Source organism: Lepidochelys kempii, chromosome 17 (genome assembly GCF_965140285.1).
Source record: "Lepidochelys kempii isolate rLepKem1 chromosome 17, rLepKem1.hap1, whole genome shotgun sequence".
Classification (NCBI taxonomy): Eukaryota; Metazoa; Chordata; order Testudines; family Cheloniidae; genus Lepidochelys; species Lepidochelys kempii.
In genome coordinates this window covers 23,172,334-23,192,255 of record NC_136396.1, presented here as the reverse complement: position 1 = coordinate 23,192,255, position 19,922 = coordinate 23,172,334, and the positions used below count along the sequence as shown (strand labels likewise).

Here is a 19,922-nt window from a genome sequence, read left to right as displayed (position 1 = left end):
AAAGTGATAGATTGCAGGAGCTCAGTTGATCTAACTCAACGAAGAGAAGGTTAAGGGGTGACTTGATCACAGTCTAAAAAATACCTACATGGGAAACAATCACTGACAATGTTTAAATTAAGAATAGGTGTTTTTGTAGCAGATCTGCAGGGCAGGTCTCTGTCCTGTGTTGTACAGGAGGTCAGACTAGTTGATCACAAAGGTCCCTTCTGGCCTTGGAATCTATGCCCTGGTCTACACTAGGACTTTAGGTCGAATTTAGCAGCGTTAAATCGATGTAAACCTGCACCCGTCCACACGATGAAGCCCTTTTTTTCGACTTAAAAGGCTCTTAAAATCGATTTCCTTACTCCACCCCTGACAAGTGGATTAGCACTTAAATCGGCCTTACCGCGTCGAATTTGGGGTACTATGGACACAATTAGACGGTATTGGCCTCCGGGAGCTATCCCAGAGTGCTCTATTGTGACCGCTCTGGACAACACTCTCAACTCAGATGCACTGGCCAGGTAGACAGGAAAAGAACCGCGAACTTTTGAATCTCATTCCGGAGACTGCGAGAACTGTGGAATAGCTACCCACAGTGCAACACTCCAGAAGTCGACGCTTGCCTCGGTATTGTGGAAGCACTCCGCCGAGTTAATGCACTTAATGCACTTAGAGCATTTTCTGTGGGGACACACACACTCCAATATATAAAACTGATTTCTAAAAAACCGACTTCTATAAATTCGACCTAATTTCATAGTGTAGACATACCCTATGAATCTCTGAATTTCTGGTTGAACTAGAGCAGATCTTTTAGAAAAACATCCCATCTTGATTAAAAAATGTCCAGTGATGGAAAATCCACTGTGACTCTTGGTAAGTTGTTCCAATGGTTAATTACTCTCACTGTTAAACATTTGCACCTTATTTCCACTCTGAACTTCAGCTTCCAGCCTTTGGATCTTGTTATCCCTTTCTCTGCTAGATTGAAGAGCCCATTGTTAAATATTTGTTCCCCATGTGTAGGTATTTATAGACTGTGATCAAGTCACTCCTTAACTTCTCTTTGTCAAGCTAAGTTGATTGAGCTCCTTGAGTCTATCACTATGAGGCATGATTTCTAAACATATTAAAACTCATATTGTTTGCTTGAATCCATTTTACCAAGCAATACAGATTATTCTGTATCTGTGACCTGTCCTCTTCATTATTTATCACTCCCCCAAGTTTTGTTCATCTGCAAACTTTATCAGTGATTTTATGTTTTCTTTTAGGTCATTAATAAAAATGTCAAAAAGCATAAGACCAAGTTCCCATCCCTGCTGGACCCCACTGAAAACATACCAGTTGAACATGATTTCCTATGTACAGTTACATTTTGAGGCCTACCAGTTAGCCAACTTTTAATTCATTTTATGTGTGCCATGTTAATTTTATTACTGAGAGAAGGTGGGTGAGGTTATATCTTTTATTGGACCAACTCCTGGGACCGGAACACCTAGAACTGCACTGCATATAATTTTATATCTTTCTAGATTTTTAAGCAGAATGTCATCTGGTGCCAAGTCAAATGCCTTACAGAAGTCTAAGTCTATCAGCAAACTTGTAATCTCATCAAAAAAAGATACCAAGTTAATTTGACAGAATCTGTTTTCCATAAGCCCATGTTGATTAGTATTAATAAGGTATAAATTTTTACCTGTGAGTAATTAACCACTGGAACAATTTACCAAGGCTCAGGGTGGATTCTCCATCACTGATACCTTTTAAATCAAGATGGGATGTTTTTCTCAAAGATCTGCTCTAGAAATTCCTTTGGGGCAGTTCTATGGTGAGCTATACTGGAGGTCAGTTTAGATGATCATAGTGGTCCTTTCTGGTGTTATAAGCTATGAATCTTGAGTATGTCACTGAAGGAAATTTTGTCTGTGTATTTTTCATGCAAAGGAAATGTAGCCAACCCCAAGCATTGAAAAATAATGAATTAAGCCTTAAAAAACATGAGATTGGCATAAAAATCATGAGAATTTTGTTGTTTTTTTTTGTCTCCAGTATTTTTAGCCTTTAGGCTGCACTCATTTCACATTTTCAAGATCTTCTCTGAAATCACAAGGGCTAGGATCTTACTTTTTTCAGTGAAAGCTGAGATTCTCATTAAATCACCTGACTCCAGGAGCTGAAGCTTCAAGAAAAACATGAAATATTGCGAGACTTGTGATAAAATTGCAAGAGCTGGCAGCACTCCAAGTGGTTTGGGTGCATTCTGTCTGACATACGCACATGTGTACCTAAGGCTGTAGAAAAGAGTTTCACAACATGTGTTATCTGAAAAATAGTGACTGTGTAATCTCAGAAAGATGGCTTTCAAAAGAAAGATGAGAAGGACCTTCAGTCTGCAGGGCTTAAAAGCTCTTCTGGCTTACAAGAAATCCCAGATTGACAGAGATCGCAGTTCATGGTAGACTGTGCATTGCTCCTTAGTGAAGGCTGTTTCCCTGCCTACTTGCAACTTTCAAGCTTTGGCTGTTCAACACCAGTCTGCAATAATTTGTAATGGGAGCAGTGCAGCCTTTTCACTTGTGTTCACATGTTTTGTTTTCCTTGTATTTGAGAAGAGCTGAACTGTTTTTACTTAAACTTTTAGAGATTTCTCCTTTGCTCAGGTGATTCTCAAAGCCTTCTGAAAGCAGAGGTAGTGGGACCATGGCCAGGTGCCAGATTGTCACCTTTTCTCTGGGGCTCATCAAAGTCTCAGGTGGCCATATAGCAGGCAGGAGCCAGGTAAAGTGCCGGATATCCCCAATAAAGGCTAGTAGGCAAATAGAACAAAGAAAAATGTCCTGCCCCTTTAAGGCTCACACCACTGCCAGGATTTCCTCCAGCTGCAGCCCAAAGAGTTCATAGGCATGCCAAATATCTGTCCTCATGTCAAGTCCTGTGGGGAGGTGGGGGTATGGGGCATTCAGGGCTCAGAGTAAAAACACAAGGCTGGATTTCTCGTCAGCCAATGCCAGACACAGGAAGGCCCGGCCTCTAAACCTAGCCCACCACTGTGGCTCACCCTATGCATAAGAGAAAGGACACAGGTTATCCTTTTTATACCTGCTACATAGCAAGCCCATCTGCAGGGCTCTCCCTCTACTGTGAGCATCTCAGACAAGCTCTCCAGAGCAGAGCCCATCCTTCCCATCTGTGGGCTGTTAACTTTTGCTTGATCAGCTGGGAGTTAGGCGTGTATCCCTATTACAGGGATAAATCATTGCTCCCAGTGATCGATTTACTCTTTACTATCTGTAGGAGCAGAGAAGAAGAAACGCTGCTCTTTGTATTTGACATCTGCTACCAGCCGCACAGACCAGAGGGAGTCAAGTAGGAAATTCTCAGAGTATATGAATAGAGAATGGGGGTAGAGGAAGTGTTTTCTGGGGAGAGGGAAGCTGATTTCAAATGAAAGTGGAAGAGGCTCCCAGTAGTAGGGGCTTTAGGATTCTACCTTTTTTTCTTAAAGCACAGCTTAGGCCCCAGTCTGCAAACACCTAACACCCGCGTTCAAGGGAGTTTAAATTTATATGTAAAATTCAGCACGGGCATAGTGTTTGCAGAGATTGGTGCCTGAATTGGTAGATCTGACGGCTGGACATTTCTGTCACTCACAGAGACAAAGTGCTTCATAGAAAGGATTGAAAAACCCTCAGAATGTTCACTTAAGAGACTGTGGTAATCACTTAAAACAATATATTGATTTGTTATTTAATTAGTATTAATTAGAGTTTCTTCTAATCTGGGAAACTGTATTGTGCAGTTGTATACATTAATGACAGGTTTCAGAGTAACAGCCGTGTTAGTCTGTATTCACAAAAAGAAAAGGAGTACTTGTGGCACCTTAGAGACTAACCAATTTATTTGAGCATAAGCTTTTGTGAGCTACAGCTCACTTCATCGGATGCATACTGTAGAAAATACAGAAGATGTTTTTATACACACAGACCATGAAAAAATGGGTGTTTATCACTAGAAAAGGTTTTCTCTCCCCCCAAACCCACTGTCCTGTTGGTAATAGCTTATCTAAAGTGATCACTCTCCTTACAATGTGTATGATAATCAAGATGGGCCATTTCCAGCACAGATCCAGGTTTTCTCCCCCCACCCCACTCTCCTGCTGGTAATAGCTTACCTAAATTGATCACTCTCCTTACAGTGTGTATGATAATCAAGGTGGGCCATTTCCAGCACAAATCCAGGGTTTAACAAGAACGTCTGAGGAACAGTGGGGGGGGGGGGGGGGGATAAACAAGAGGAAATAGGTTACTTTTTATAATGACAGGTTTCAGAGTAATGTAACTTCATTATAAACTTTATAAACTTTATAACTTCATTATAACTTCATTATAAAAAGTAACCAATTTCCCCTTGTTTATTCCTCCCCCCGCCCCCCCAGTGTTCCTCAGACGTTCTTGTTAAACCCTGGATTTGTGCTGGAAATGGCCCACCTTGATTATCATACACACTGTAAGGAGAGTGATCACTTTAGATAAGCTATTACCAGCAGGAGAGTGGGGTGGGGGGAGAGAAAACCTTTTGTAGTGATAAACACCCATTTTTTCATGGTTTGTGTGTATAAAAACATCTTCTGTATTTTCCACAGTATGCATCCGATGAAGTGAGCTGTAGCTCACGAAAGCTTATGCTCAAATAAATTGGTTAGTCTATAAGGTGCCACAAGTACTCTTTTTCTTTTTGTATACATTAAGTAATTATTGAATTTGCCTATTGAGATATAAATTTATTAACCATTCATGTTGGAAATAGGTTTGTACAGGCCTCAACTGCTACATATTGTTGTTACTAAAGCACTTTAGTGCAGACCCTCAGCCCTATTATTTCAGCACTATATTTATGAAGCATTTGGGAGAAAAACATTAGGAATAGAGAGCTCATATGGAGAAAGTGAGGCTCAGAGGTGGCGACAGTACACAAGAGTATCATGCAGTAAGCAAGGACCTAAAAAGGGCTTGAAAAGTCTCCTGCTTGGTGGTGAGTGGTGAATTTCCACTGCAGAGCACAGCCGCTTATGGCACCAATTTCTGCAGAATTCAAGCTTTTAGTAAAAGTATTTTAGGCAACATGGTTACATTCATTTTACTTCTAAATATGTAGTGAATGCAACCACTACACAGCTGTCGTACTGAGTCTGCAGTTAGACAGCTGCAGTGCCTTTGCAGATTTGCCCTGTAGCTGTAGAGTGAAATTAACACAATGCTGGTGAGTTTCACTGCTGCTATTCAAATACTGTGGGCAGCCATGAAACTATCAAGATTCATGTCAGCTTCATGCTCCTGCTGTCTGGGAAATCTCTGAGCAGATCCAGGTGTAGGCACAGGAAGACCTAGACACTGTGATGATGGGTGTGGTACAGACAATGACAGAAGAAACGGAGATTGGGGAGGGGTAGAGTGCTAGAGATTTCTCCCCACCACTCCTCAGTGCTTCCAGGAGGCCAGGGGGGTAGAACAGGCGGGACCTGCCCCACTTGCAACATCCAGGAGATTCTCAAGAGGAGAGAAGAAAAGAGAAAGCTCCTTCACCCTTCCAGCAGGCAGGGGGCTACACAAGTAGAATAGACTGAGAATGAAATGTTGGCTCAATTGAAAACAGTGGGCCAGTCTGTATTCCACCTTGGTTCCAAGGCCAGGGATATTAGTTGACAGGTTCTTCATGGAGCTGTGAGCATAGGCATGTACTTAGTGCGGTTCACCCCGTCGCTGACACCTGCCCTTTTTGCGGCATGAGGGAGACCCTGGTATACATGTACCTCGAGTGTGCCAGGTTGCAGCCCCTTTTCCGGCACCTCCAGAACCTTCTCCTCAGGTTCTGGCTGCCCTTTTCCTTGCACCTCCCGATCTACGCACACCCCATCTGTGTTTCCACGAAGTTTTGAGACCTCCTCGTCAAACTCCTCCTGGCACTGGCCAAGGTGGCTGTCCACTGTACCAGGAGGAGAACGCTGGATGGGGAGGTGCTCTGTGACTGTGGGGTCTATTTCTGCTTCTCCCTTCAATCCTCATCTGGGCAGAGTTCCACTGTGCTGCGTCCATGGGCTCCGTGGATGCCTTCAAGCAGCAGTGGGCTCTGTCTGGGCCTCTCTGGCTCCCTGATTTTGACCATTTGGTCTCACTCCCATCCGTTTTTCATTATTTGTCCCCTGAACTCATCTGGGCTCTGGTTTTGGTAGCTCCTCCCCTTAGGCTGGGGGGAGGGGCCTTTAGATGTGGGCAGACATAAGATGCTCAATAGGTGAAGACAGTGGCAAAACTCCTATACACTTAAATAGGGCCAGGATTTCACCCTTAATATACAGAGGTGGCTACAAAAGATGGAGCAGGGTCCAGGGATGGCACTTTCCCAGTTGCTGGGGATGGCAGAGGTTTCAGGCTTCTTACCAGGGACTTGTGCCTTGACCTCTCTAGAGGTGCCCTCTCACCACTTCTTTCATATCGACCTTGGACTGTAGATTTAGTCCTCTGACTACTAGATGTATTTTTATGTCCTGGAGCCAAGAATGTGCATCTGTTACCAATTCTAGCTTCCCAGAGCAGTTCCTGCAGATAGTTTAACCATTCTCTGCTTCTCTGTGCAGTATACTGCTGGTGTAATCAGACTGTATACACCAGCTCAGAAATAAGATTTCTGTTGCTTCACTGCTGTTGTGATCTTTCTGCCACTGTTCCTTTAGTCAAAGCTGTAGCCTCTCTCTCCTTATTTTTGTGTTTCTTAGGTGGACACTGCAAGTGAAATGGAAGAACTGGATGTTGATAGCATCTCTTTGATTCCAGAGTCAGAGAACCAAGGCCCTGCAAAACTCCAGGTCTTCCTAACTCGTTACAGGTACTGAACTACACACAAGGGCCTTGGTGTAAAGGGAAGGAAGAATTGAGGGGATTTTTGGCTACAGGGTTGATCTGTGGAGCAGGCTATCCCATAATTGTCCACTTTGGGGTTTCTTGCTCCTTTTTATGAGCATCTAGCACTATCCACTGTTGGAGACGAGATACTGGAGTAGATGGTGCATGCCTCTGATAGAGTTCGGGAATACCCATAGTGCTAAGGATCTATACAAACAAAAATAATAGTTGCATATGTCAAAACGTAGCAAACTCACAAGTTGTATAACCAGCAGGGCTGGCTGAAAATTTTCCTTTTCAACTGTTTTGTTTATGAAAATTGGGGTTTTAGTTATGCATATTTTTTTGTGAAAGTGCCTTCTTTCTGGGGAAAATGTCACATTTTCATCAAAGAACCATCAAAGCTGAAAAGTTTGCAGCTGCAAAACTAAAACGTACAGTTTTTGACCAAAAACTTTCTGGTTTTGGCTGAAGTTTCGGTTTCAATTTTTTTTCAGCAAAAATCCAAAATTTTCCACGGAATAAACCCCCATTTTCTGGTCAGCTCTGATAATGATTGTGAAACGTTAATTCTGATACCCAAGGTAGTTATGGGGAAACATATGTACCCATTTACTGTTCAGGATATGCAACTACAGTTTTAAAGACATAACATCCTCTTAGCTGCAAATGGCCTGGGACAATTACTTGCTCACCATGAATAGATCCAATGTGTACCACGAGATCTGAGCCCTGGGCTAGTAGGGAGCCCATGGACTCAAAAAGTTTGGGTCCAAGGATCCAGGAAGCAGCTATGCTTTGGCCTTCCTCGGAAGCACTGGCTACTCCCAGAGGCAGGATACCAGCCTCAGTTGACCAGTGAGCTGATGTAGTGTGACCAGTGGAAGCTGCTGTACAAAGTACATTTTATTGTTGCATGTGTTTCAGCTATAATCCTTTTGATGGTCCTAATGAGAACCCGGAGTCAGAGCTCCCACTGACTGCTGGAGAGTATATTTACATCTATGGGGACATGGACGAGGATGGCTTCTTTGAAGGTGGGTTTGATGGAACGAGATGTGACTGGCATCATGAAAAAACAGAGAGGCACTTAATGATTTTTACAGCTATAAGGAAACAAAAGATCATAAGGTCAAAGTGGGCAGCAGCATAAGTGAGTGCAGCTCTCATGACTTCATGGGGAAGGCATTTATTTATGCCAGGGTTGAATTAAGACCCGAGGGTGAAATCCTGGCCCCATTGAAGTTAGTTGGAGTTTTGCCATTAGCTTCATTAGAGCCTGGACTTCACCCATAGTGTTTTACCTGAACTCTTTCTGACTCCTTAACAATAGGCATCACACTTTTCTCTCAAAGAGTTGACAGCTGGTAATGCCATGATGCACCCACTGGTGCCAAGGGTTTAAGACATTGCCTTGCACTTATCCTGGGCTCCCAATACACTTGTTACAGCTCTGGTGTTGCACGACATAGCCACACCGCCTGTGGTGTTTGGCATTCTCTACGAACTCAGGAATTGAGCTGAGCAATTACTAATTCAGTACTACAGAACTACAGTTCAGGGGCTGAATCAAAGCATCCAGAAAAAGCCGGTTGGATTTGAACCAAAACAACATTTAAATTTTGTTTTTATTGAATTGAAAACTCAAAAAAATTGTTTTGAATCCCAGAAATGTTTTGAGTTGACTAGAAATTATTATTTTTCATGTTTTTGATTAGTTTCAGGTCGACCAAAACATTTTCAGTTGACTCGAAACAAAATTGATTTCCATTTTAAAGTTTTTTTTATCCTTACTTGTGTGTTTTTCATCAGGGTTCTGAGAGCTCCCTCTTCTAAATCACACCAAAGAGTGATGCTAATGCTGATGATTGTGGCTCCCCCTAGACCCCTCCATGTCAATATGTTGGTGTTTACATTTGCCCTTTGTCAGTGGTCTTTTAGACAGGTTTATATCCTCTGTATATTCATTGTGGCAGAGCTCTGACCTTGTCCCTGTGGGTCCCGTGCTTCCAGGCAGTTTATGCTAGCTTCACTAGCTTCCCGAGGCTCACTGCAACCCTCCATGTAGCCCTCCTCTCTCTAGGGCCAGGGATACAGTCTACTGAGCTCTTTTCATCATAAGCCAGCAAGGAGGTTGGTGAGAGAACTCCCACAGTCTCTGTTGCTCCTACAGCCTCAATACCAAAACAGTTTAGTCTCGTGTCCTGACAGGGGCCTGTTTTCCCCTCCCAGGAGGTGTTTCTGTAGTGGTGAGTTAGGGGGAACCTGGGCCCACCCTCTACTCCGAGTTCTGGCCCAGGGACCCTAATGGTAGCAGCTGTTGGCAGCCAACCTTTTCCTGCCAGAGTTGCTACATTTCCCTGGGCCACTTCCCCACAGCTCTCCTGCTTCTCCCTTCTTCACCCTTATCTTAGGGCTCCCTTACCAATGACTAGTGTCTTCATTAACAAGCTCTTCTACCACACTTCCTCTCCCCTGATTCCTCTCTGCCAAACTGGAGTGAGCCCTTTTATAGTATCAGAGGGGCCTTAATTAGAGTCAGGTGGTCACATTAGCTTAATGGCCTCACCTGACTCTTTGCAGGTTAATTGGAGTCAGGTGTTCTCATTAGCCTGGAGCAGCCCCTGCTCTGGTCAGTCAGGGAACAAAAAACTGCTAATCCAGTGGCCAGCATATCGGCCTTCTGCTCCTCTGCTGTACCCAACTGGCCTGGAGGGAGGAGGGAGACTGCTGCTCCTGGGCCTTGGGCCCTTGCTGCCACTGCCCCATCTCCCCTGGCTGGGCCGAACACCCCCCACCCACCCCCCTTCTCTGCTACCTGGTTGCTGGCTAGCTGCTGGACTCCCCCACCCACTCTTGGGTTCTGTTGCTACTGCTCCAACTACAGCCCCTTGGGGGGGAGTGGGGGGGGGCTGGTGCTACCTCTGCCGGGCGATGGGGCACGTCCAGGGGGACTGCCCCTTGGTCCAGCACGGAGAGGCATCCGGGAGCCGCCCCTCCTGCTACTCAGTCCATCACTGCTCCCACTCGGGCCCCAGGGGTGCTCCCCACAGCACACCCAGACAAGCGGGAGAGCCCCACCTTTGCTGCCTGCAATCTGGCAGGGTCCCTAGAGGAGGGTGCGGCAGGGATACCGCCGAGCATGGGAGAGGGCCCGCCCCAGGGGGAATCTTCCCTCTCTCATTCCGCCCCACCGCTGCCTCCCACGGTCCCTGAGCCATCGTCCTTGTCCCCCGACCCGACCCCTGTTAGCCAGCCCCCCGATGATACCATGAAGGGCTGGGCTCTAGTCCAGGGGAAGCGGGGCAAGCGGAGGGCTCGAGCTCCACTTCTTTCCACCGATGCGGAAGCCCCCCAGAAGACCAGAAAGGGGGGCGCCGATGCCGAGCCCTCTGCCTTGCCCGTGGGGGCGTGCCATCCCCTGGTGCCGGCTGGGGAAAACGTGGCAGCACGGGAGGGCAGTACCGTCCCTCCATTGGAGTCCCCTCCCTCCAAGGCCCCCGATGGAGCCCCATCTGCCCCGTTACCATCCAGAACCCCCGTGAGCCCCGGGGCGAGCGTCGCTTCGGGCACTATCGGGGAGACCTCCGGGGTGGCGGAAGGAGAGCTCCCCTCCATTTACGAGGAGATCGAGGCCCTGGGTCTGACCCCAGTCACCCCAGGGGGGAGGACGACCCTTTGCTAGTGGGCCCCGATCTGAGCGACTTCACCCCGGCCCCGCCTTCTCCATGCTCCCTTCCCCTAACCGCTGTTTCTGCTCCCACCCCTGAGGGTTCCCTGGGCTCCTCCATCTACCTGGCTGCGGGTGGCACCCTGCTGTTGGCTGCTGAGCCCACCGAGGCGGCCGCTGGTGCCGTGCGGCTGGGACCTGAGCCCCACGGGCTTCCCCTCGTGGGCGTGGGGCGACCGACCTCCTTCCCAGACGGGGATCCAACTGAAGATGCTGTGGCTTCTACGCTGGCCATGGTGCCAGAGCCCAGCGTCATAGAGGGCCCCCTACCCCGCCCCCAGCTCCCTGAGCTGGATCGAGAGGGGCCATTTCCCAATGGCCTGGCTCCTGGGACTCAGGATCCTGCTTTTGCCCCTCTCCCTGACTCTGCACCCGACCCCTACCTTGCCCCTACTCTAGATCCCTGCCCTGCTCCTGATGTCAACCTCGTCCCTGCCCCCTCAGTCTCCCGTGATATCGTTGCCGCCTCTGGGGCCGTCATCTCCTCGCTCCTAGAGGATAGCCGCCAGGGAGCGGCTTCTGTATTCCCCAGTCCCGACTCACTAGGGGCTGCTACCTTCCCTCCGCCGCCCCCACTTGAGCCAGGGTTTGAGGAGGGCAGCGTGGCGCCAGCCCATTGGGTGCCATGTCAGGGGTCCGCCCCTTGCCTGCCCGTTTCGGTGGGCCACGGGGCTGGGTCAGCAGTCCCTCCAGAGGACAGCTGGGGGTAGTGACCTCAGCCCCGCATACGCTGCGAGAGGAGCTGCAGGAGTTCTTGAGGACGTCTGGGGCTCCCGTAATAAGGTGCAGCTCGCCCTGCAGCGATGGGGGGATTTCCATCTAATCCTCTGGGCCATGAGGGCCCTCATGGGGGAGAGTAAAAGGACCAGGAAGCAGGCTGCCGCAGCCTACCAGCTGGTCCACCTCTTCTGTGACTCCCTACTTACCTACGGGGTAGGTCACGGATTGTTGCGGGGCCTGTTGGGAACCGCGAGTGTCCCTGCCGGCAAGGATCCCACCCCAGCCCTCCTCATGGCACCTCTCACCATCACAACGTTAACACTCGGGGCTGTAGGATGGGTCTCCGCAGGTGCCAGGTGCTCTCCTTCCTTCGGGGGGGGGGTACTCCATGGTTTTCCTGCAGGAGATCCATACGGATCCAGCCGCCTAAGCTTGCAGGGTGCTCTGGGACGAACTCCCGACAGTCAGCACGGGCGACCGAGACCGGCTAGAGCTGCCTCTCACTCTGGCCGAGTTCTCGGAAGCCCTTCGCCACATGCCCACCAATAAATCTCCGGGCATGGACGGGCTGACCGTGCAGTTCTACCGCGTGTTCTGGGATGTCCTTGGCCCAGACCTAGTCACCTAGTTTGCAGAGCGGGGTCCTCCCTCTTTCGTGCAGGCGAGCCATGCTCGCCTTATTGCCAAAGAAGGTGGACCTCTGTGATTTACGAAATTGGCGTCCCGTCTCACTCCTCAGCACGGACTACAAGGTCGTAGCGAAAGCCATCTCGCTGTGGCTAGTGTCCGTGCTGGCGGACATGATCCACCGTCCTGGGCCGCACCATCTTCGACAACCTATATCTGGTCCGGGACCTCTTGGAACTCGGGTGTAGGGACGGTTTGTCATTCGCCCTCCTGTCCCTGGATCAGGAGAAGGCGTTCGACAGGGTGGATCACGGGTATCTCCTGAGCACTCTGTGAGCGTTTGGCTTTGGACTCCAGTTTGTGGGTTTTCTCCAGGTGCTGTACGCCTCCGCAGAGTGTCTGGTCAGGCTCAACTGGACCCTGACCGAAGCAGTCAGCTTCGGGCGAGGAGTACGGCAGGGGTGCCCCCTCTTGGGCCAGCTGTACGCTCTGGCAATCGAGCCCTTCCTCTATCTCCTCTGCAGGAGGTTGACGGGGTTGGCGCTACGGGAGCCGGAGCTGCGGCTGGTCCTGTCGGCATACGCCGACGATGTGCTCCTCGTGGTCCAGGACCCGGGTGACTTGGCGCGGGTGGAGGCTTGCCAGGGCGTCTACTCGGCAGCCTCCTCCGCCCGGGTCAACTGGGTCAAGAGCTCTGCCTTGGTGGTAGGGGACTGGTGGCAGGCGAGCTCCCTCCCACCCGCGCTTCAAGCCATCCGGTGGAGCACTGGTCCGCTGCTCTATCTCGGCGTTCACCTTTCTGCCACGCATCCATCTCCGCCGGAGAACTGGCAGGGTTGAGGGCAGGGTGGTAGAGCGGCTCCGGAGATGGACAGGACTACTCTGGTGTCTGTCCTTTTGAGGGCGGGCACTGGTGCTCAATCAACTAATCCTGTCCATGCTCTGGTACCGGCTCAACACCCTGGTCCCGGCCCCGGATTTCCTGGCCAACCTCCGGACGCTGATTCTGGAGTTCTTCTGGTCAGGACTGTACTGGGTCTTTGCAGGCGTTCTCCATCTACCCCTGGAGGAGGGAGGGCAGGGTCTGAAGTGTCTCCGCACTCAAGTCCATGTCTTCTTTCTCCAGGCCCTGCAGAGGCTCCTTTATGGTGCAGGTAGTCTGGCGTGGAGCGTACTGGCGCACGCCTTCCTGCACCGCTTCCGAGGGCTCCGATATGACCGGCAGCTCCTTTTTCTTCATCCAAGGGGTCTTCCGCGAGACCTCTCCGGGCTGCCAGTCTTCTACCAGGACCTCCTCCGGACCTGGAAACTGTTCACAGTGACCAGGTCCATGGCAGCCTCCGTGGGGGAAGATCTCCTCGCGGAGCCCCTGCTACACAACCCCCAGCTCCGTGTACAGGTGGCGGAGTCCCCCTCCGTGTGCCAGAGGTTGGTCGTGGCAGAAGTCACCAGAGTCGGAGACCTCCTGGACTACGACCAGGGAGACTGGCTGGATCCCCTGACGCTCGCTCAGCGCATGGGGCTCTCCGGACCTCGTACTCCCCTGCACGTACTTCCGGAGGTGAGGGTCGCTTTGCCGCCCACTGCTCGGGTTTACCTCGACTGGGTCCTACGAGAGGGCGCGCCCTGCCCACCCTCCACTCCAGGCCCTCCGGACCTTTTCATCGGGCCTCTGCCCCGTGGACCTGACCGACCCCCCCGCCCCTTCACTGTGAGCTGGCTACGCGAGCTGCAGCCAGTCCGGTTCCAGACCTCACCAAGGAAACATCTCTACACGCTCGTGCTCCACATCCTTCACGTCCTCACCCTCACGTCCTGCCCTGACACAAAGTGGTGGGACCTCTTGCCACCTCTAGAAGGTGAGGAGCCCTGGTGGGCCAGCCTATATTCCACCTTAGTCCCGAGGCCCGCTGGGGATATCAGTTGGCGGCTCCTTCACGGGGCCGTGAGCAAGGGTGTGTACTTGGCACGGTTCACCCCAATCCCGGACACCTGCCCTTTTTGCGATGTGAGGGAAACCCTGGTGCACGTCTAGCTGGTGTGCGCCAGGCTGCAGCCCCTATTCCGGCTCCTCACGAATATTTTGTTAAGGTTTTGGTTGCACTTTTCCCCTCACCTCCTTATCTATGCACTCCCTGTCCGTGGTCCCACTAAGTCGCGGGACCTCCTGGTCAACCTCCTCCTGGCCCTGGCTAAAGTGACCATCTATAAAACCAGGGTGAGGAGGTTGGCCAATGGAGTCTCCTGTGACTGTGGGGCCTATTTCCAATCCTCTGTCCGTTCACGCCTCCGAGCAGAGTTCCTCTGGGTGGCGTCCACTGACTCCTTTGACGCCTTTGAGGAGCAGTGGGCGCTGTCCGGGGTTCTCTGCTCGGTTTCCCTGTCCGGTTCCCTTCGTTTGACCTTTGACCGCACTCCTGTCCCTGTTGTTCATTAGTTGTCCCCCGTAATTATTTGGTTTCCCAGGTCCTGTGGACCCACCCCTTAGGCTGCGGGGGGGAGGGGGGGTTCCTTTAGCCGCCCACTTCCTGGATCCCAATAAGGCTCCTCTGCTGTACCCAACTGGCCTGGGTCTATCACATAATGCAAGCCAATTTGAAAGAATTTTTCAGTGTTAAAGGAATAACTGATTCAGTTAGTTCTTCGTTGAGTGCTAGCTCATGTCCATTCCAGTGTAGGTGGGGGTGCGCCGCATTCACCATCGCTGGAAAGTTTTTCCCTCAGTGGCATCCATAGGGTCAGCTCTTGTGCCCCCTGGATTGGCACCTTCATGGTGTGGTATATAGGAATATGCCACCCCGCCGCCCCTCAGTTCCTTCTTATCGTATTTGGGGGATCACTGGAACATTGTTAGCAGTGCTACTCTTCAGTAGGCTTCTGTTCTGTAAATAGTTAGAATTAGAATAAGTTAGCACATAGTCAAGTAGCCTAGTGTAGTTAGAAGTGCTCCCCATCCTGCGGGGCTAGGCCAACTTGGGCTCCTGGGGTATGCCTCGGTCCCAGGGTTTCAAATAGTGTGCAGGGTGGCACAAACCGATGCTGGTGAATGATCTGCAGGATACTTGTCTGAAGTACCTGGGAGAGGGCCACATGCAAGATTGATGCCAGATCTATAAGAACTTCAAGCTGAGGACAAAAAAGGAGAGGGACAATAGACTTAGATTCCTACTCATGGAGGTAACACTTCATTCCTCCTCGGAGCCACAGGCAGAATCGGCACCAGGCACCTTGGTATCTGTTGGAAGTGCCCTGGTCTCCCTGAGAGAGGTACAGAGTGATTCCACATCCCTGGCGCCAATGAAAGACTCTGTCCCCAGTCTCGCATTGTTTCTCCAATGTGCAAGAAGTCAGTGCCAACTCTGGCCTCCCGGTACCGCTCCCCATCACCAGTGCTGAAGAAGAGATAGATAAAGTCAGACCAGGGGTGCTCTGACCCCAAGACATAAGGCCACAGAAAGAGTGGAGCCTGTGCCCGGGTCACTCTGAGGTATGGGAAGGGGACCATTGAGTCTGGTACCGGTGGACTCCCTGCCTAGAGAGAACCACCAAGGTGATACAGCCCTGGCTCTACCATTGATGCTGGAGGCTATTGAGGTGGCCAGGAGCCTCCTTGCTCTCCCAGTACCGCCATCCCCATCAGGTTGTGGACTGTTGATGACAGCTCCAGCACTGCGGGATGCCTTGACGTTGAAGCAGGTGCCACTAGAGGGCAAGCCAGCAATGATGGTGCGGCACCACCATTCATTGAGCTCTCCCTCCCTGCGCTGCTCCTTGTCACAGCAACACTCCTTATCGCAGCACTGGTCCCCATCTCAGCACTGCTCCACTGTGATCACCCAGGAGTGGGTCCTTGGGCTGTGAATTGGAGGCAGAATCGTACACCTCCCAGAGGAGCAGGTACCAGGCTGACCATAGACACCCAGCAGCTATGGCACAAAGGCACGTACTGATAGCATGGTCATCGACACAATGGTAAATGCCAGTGCAGTGGCCAGTGTACCCTTGGGTGATCCATCCGTTTCAAGATTTCCACTCCAGATGCTCTTGGCACCACTGGAGGTGAGAGCGCCTCTGCCTTCCCCATCTGAAAGGGGTTTAATCCATCCTGCTGAGGTTGGCACCGGGACACAGGGCAACAGAGGTGGTAGAAGGCCCAGTTCTGGTACAAGCTTCATTGTCCTCCTCCCCAGACCAGGCAGTGGTGGGGATGACCATGGTGCCCACGCAAGATGACTATAGGGCTCATTAAGAGCTTCTACATTGCAACACACAGAACTTGGGAATACAGGCTGAGGAAATCTCTGAGTCAGCCCATGGCCCTGATGGACATATTAGTGCCCTTTAAAGGGTGGCCCTGCCTTTAAATGATGTCATCTTGCTGCCCGTAAAGACTCTGTGGCAGACTCCTGCTTCCCTCCAGCCCACAGCTAAGTGGATGGAAAGGAAATATTTTGTGCCCCCCAAGGGATATGAGGATCTTTATACTCACCCTCCACCAGGCTTGCTGGTTGTCATGGCAGCTAATGAAACGGAGAAACGGGGGCAATAAGGGCCATCGCCTAATGCGAAAGAGGCCAAGAAGCTGGACTTACGGGGCAGAAAGGTATACTCAACGCGGAGCCTCCAGCTGAGAATAGCCAACCGTCAAGCCCTTGGGCCATTATGATTTTGTTTTCTGGTCAGCCATGACAAAATTTAAGGAACTCTTACCTTTGGAGTCCCGGACTAAATTCTTGGCCCTTGTAGAGGAGGGTAATGTGGTGATCAAAGCATCTCTCCAAGCTGCCTTGGACATGGCGGACTTGGCAACCTGATTCATGCCTCAGCAGTGGTCATGAGGTGGAGGTCCTGGCTTCAGTCCTCAGGACTATCCTATGAAGTCCAACAGACTATTCAGTACCTACCCTTTGAAGGGAACTCCCTTTTTTTGGAGCAGACTGATGCTAAGCTCCATAGGCTAAAGTACTGAAGGGCTATTTTAAAATCCTTGGGTCTCCACGCCCCAGCTCAGAAACACTATAAACCCCAACCTATGGGCCATCTCTATCCTCCACAGCATCCTCAGCAGAGGCAAGAGTATAGACACAGGAGGAATAAGAAGGAGGAGGCCTACACCTCACTTCTCATCGGCCCTCACATCTGCTCCCAGAAGACACTCAACGGAACCGAAGCAGATCTTCTCGGGGGTGCCTGCAGACAGCATACCAGGATAGTGCCTGGATCTTATCTCCCCTGTTTGTTGACCAGTTGTCCCTCTTCTGCCAAGCGTGGACCCGCATTACCTTGGACCGTTGAGTATTGCTCATGGTGGAAGTGGGATATACCCTGCAGTTCAGTTGTTTCCCTCCCCGTCCCTCTTGAGGGACCCTTCTCATGAGAGACTTTTTGCCCAGGAGGTGTAGCCACTCCTAAGGGCGGGAGCTGTGGAGGAGGTTCCTCTGGAGTTAAGAGGCAAGGGGTTTTACTCACCCTAATCCTGAAGGCCAATGGTGACCTCAGACCCATCCTGGATCTGTGAAACCTCAACAAATTCATGAAAAAGCTGAAGTTCCACAAGATCTCCCTGGCCTCTGTTGTCCCCTCCCTGGATCCAGGGGATTGGTACACTACCCTTGACTTAAAGGACCTGTATTTTCACATGGCCATCTTCCCAGGTCACAAGATGTACCTCTGATTCGTGGTAAACCAGAAACATTATCAGTTCACCGTTCAATCCTTTGGTCTGTCGGCAGCCCAACAGATGTTCATGAAGTGCATGGGAGTTGTGGCATCCTTTCTCAGGAGGAGAGGGGTGAAAGTATACCCATACCTGGATGACTGGCTGATCTAAGGTCGATTGAGAGATCAGGTGAAGGCGCATGTAGAGCAGATACAGTCAACCTTCCAGAATCTGGAGCTGTTGATAAATATGCAAAAGTCAACTTTTTTGCCAGTTCAGAGAATAGAGTTCATAGGGGCAGTTCTGGACTCGATCCAGGACAGAGCCTTCCTCCCAGAAAGCTGATTCAGAGCCATTGAATCTCTCATAAACGGTTTGAGAGATTTCCCCATCACCACAGCGGGAAACTGCTCAAAGCTTCTGGGGCACATGGCGTCTTGTACCTGTGTGGTGCAACACGCGTGACTGTCTGTGGCCCCTCCCATTATGGTGGGCATCGGTGTCCATACTGGATCGATACCTCTGGACAAGGTGATCACACTTCTGTCACTGGTGATTTCGGCCCTTTGGTGGTTGCTGGATCAGAACCCAGGCGTCCCCTTTTCGTGGCCCACTGCTTCAATGTCCCTAGTCACAGACTCATCAGAGATGAGCTGCGGCAGCGAATCTTACCTATCAGTGTGATAGAGCTAAGGGTGGTTTGCTTAGCCTGCCAGGCGCTCCAACCCCACTTAGAAGGCAAGTGCATCTCAGTCCGCATAGACAACACAACAATGTTTTACACAAACAAGCAAGGGAGAGCCAGCTCCTCCACCCTTTGCCAGGAAGTGTTGAGCCTATGGGACTTTTGTATAGCCCACTCCATTCACCTGGAAGCCTCCTACATACCAGGGTCGCAGAACAGGCTGGCAGACCACCTCAGCAGATCCTTTTCCAACCATCACGAGTGATCCATTCACCCAGACGTCTTAAACGCTATTGTCCCACAAGTGCGGGTTTCCCCAGTGGACCTAGTCATGACGAGGCACAACAGGAAGTGCCCTTAGTTCTGCTCCTTCCTGGGGCACAGTCCGGGCTCGCTCACAGATGCCTTTCTCCTTCCCTGGAAGGGGAGGCTCTTTTACGTGTTCCCTCCCACTCCTCTTATACATAAAGTTCTGCTCAGGGTCAGAAGGGACAAAACGTGATTAACCCTGCTGGAACTCTCGGTGGACACACCAATCAACCTAGACTTGATCTCTTGGGGCCACAGCCACCTACTCTACCTGAACCTTGAGTGCCTCCCCTGGCAGCATGGAACCTCCATGGCTGAACCAGGAGGAACAGTCTTGTTCACCTCCGGTACAGGAGGTGCTCTTGGGTAGCAGACGAGAACCGCCTATCTGACTAAATGGAAGAGGTTCTCGATCTGGTCAGCGCAGAAAGGCGTTTCACCTACAGAATCCTCACTGCCCCTCATTCTGGACTAGCTGCTTTATTTAAAGCAGGAGGGATTGACAAAGTCATCCATAAGGGTTCATTTAGCTGTGATCTCTGCATTTCACCGTGGAGTGAACGGCCAGTCAGTGTTTTCAAACCTAATTGCAACCATTTCTCGAAGGGTTTGAAACAACTCTACTAACAAGTACTCCAGCCTCTGCCCCTTTGGGACCTTAATTTGGTATTGACAAGGCTGACAGGACCCCCCATTCGAGCCACTGGCAATGTGCTTTTTGCTCTATCTTTATTTGAAGGTGGCTTTTCTCATGGCCATCACCTCAGCCAGAAGAGTCCTCACCTCTGAACCACTGTATATGGGCTTTTTCAAGAACACGATATGGCTCCGGCCACACCCATCTTTCCTCCCTAATGTGGTCTCTCAATTTCATAGTAGCCAGGACATTTTTATCCCGGTCTTCTAGCCTAAGCCGCACTCTAGCAGGGAGAAACAGAGGCTCTACTCACTGGATATGAGATGTGTGCTGGCATTCTACATAGAGAGGACTAAGCCATTTAGAAAGACCACCCAACTCTTCGTAGCCATCGCAGGCAGAATGAGAGGCAGTCCAGTTTCTGCCCAGAGAATTTCTTCTTGGATTACATCTTGCATCTGCACTTGTTGTGACCTGGTGAAGTCCTACATCCTTGCTTGATGGCTCATTCTATAAGGTTGCAAGCATCAGCGGTGGCGTACGCAGCACAGGACCCAATCCAGGATATCTAGAGAATGCGACCTGGTTGCCGATCCACAAGTTTACCTCTAACTACGCCATCACTCAGCAGGCTAGAGATGATGCAGGTTTTGGCCAAGCGGTGC

At 50.5% G+C, this 19,922-nt stretch overlaps 1 protein-coding gene across 15 annotated transcripts in view; it reads left to right on the top strand.

Moving 5' to 3' along the window:
- The window catches only part of TSPOAP1 (TSPO associated protein 1), a 231,743-nt gene that overhangs the window by 127,114 nt on the left and 84,707 nt on the right, over nt 1–19,922 (top strand). For all 15 annotated transcript variants that reach the window (XR_012155490.2, XR_012155492.2, XR_012155491.2 and 12 more), the window contains 2 exons: nt 6,764–6,873; nt 7,818–7,927. Coding sequence is in view for 12 of the 15 variants with exons in the window: in XM_073316132.2 (XP_073172233.2) it covers nt 6,764–6,873; nt 7,818–7,927 (220 nt within the window). In the remaining 3 variants the exon portion in view is untranslated. The remainder of the gene's footprint in view (nt 1–6,763; nt 6,874–7,817; nt 7,928–19,922) is intronic.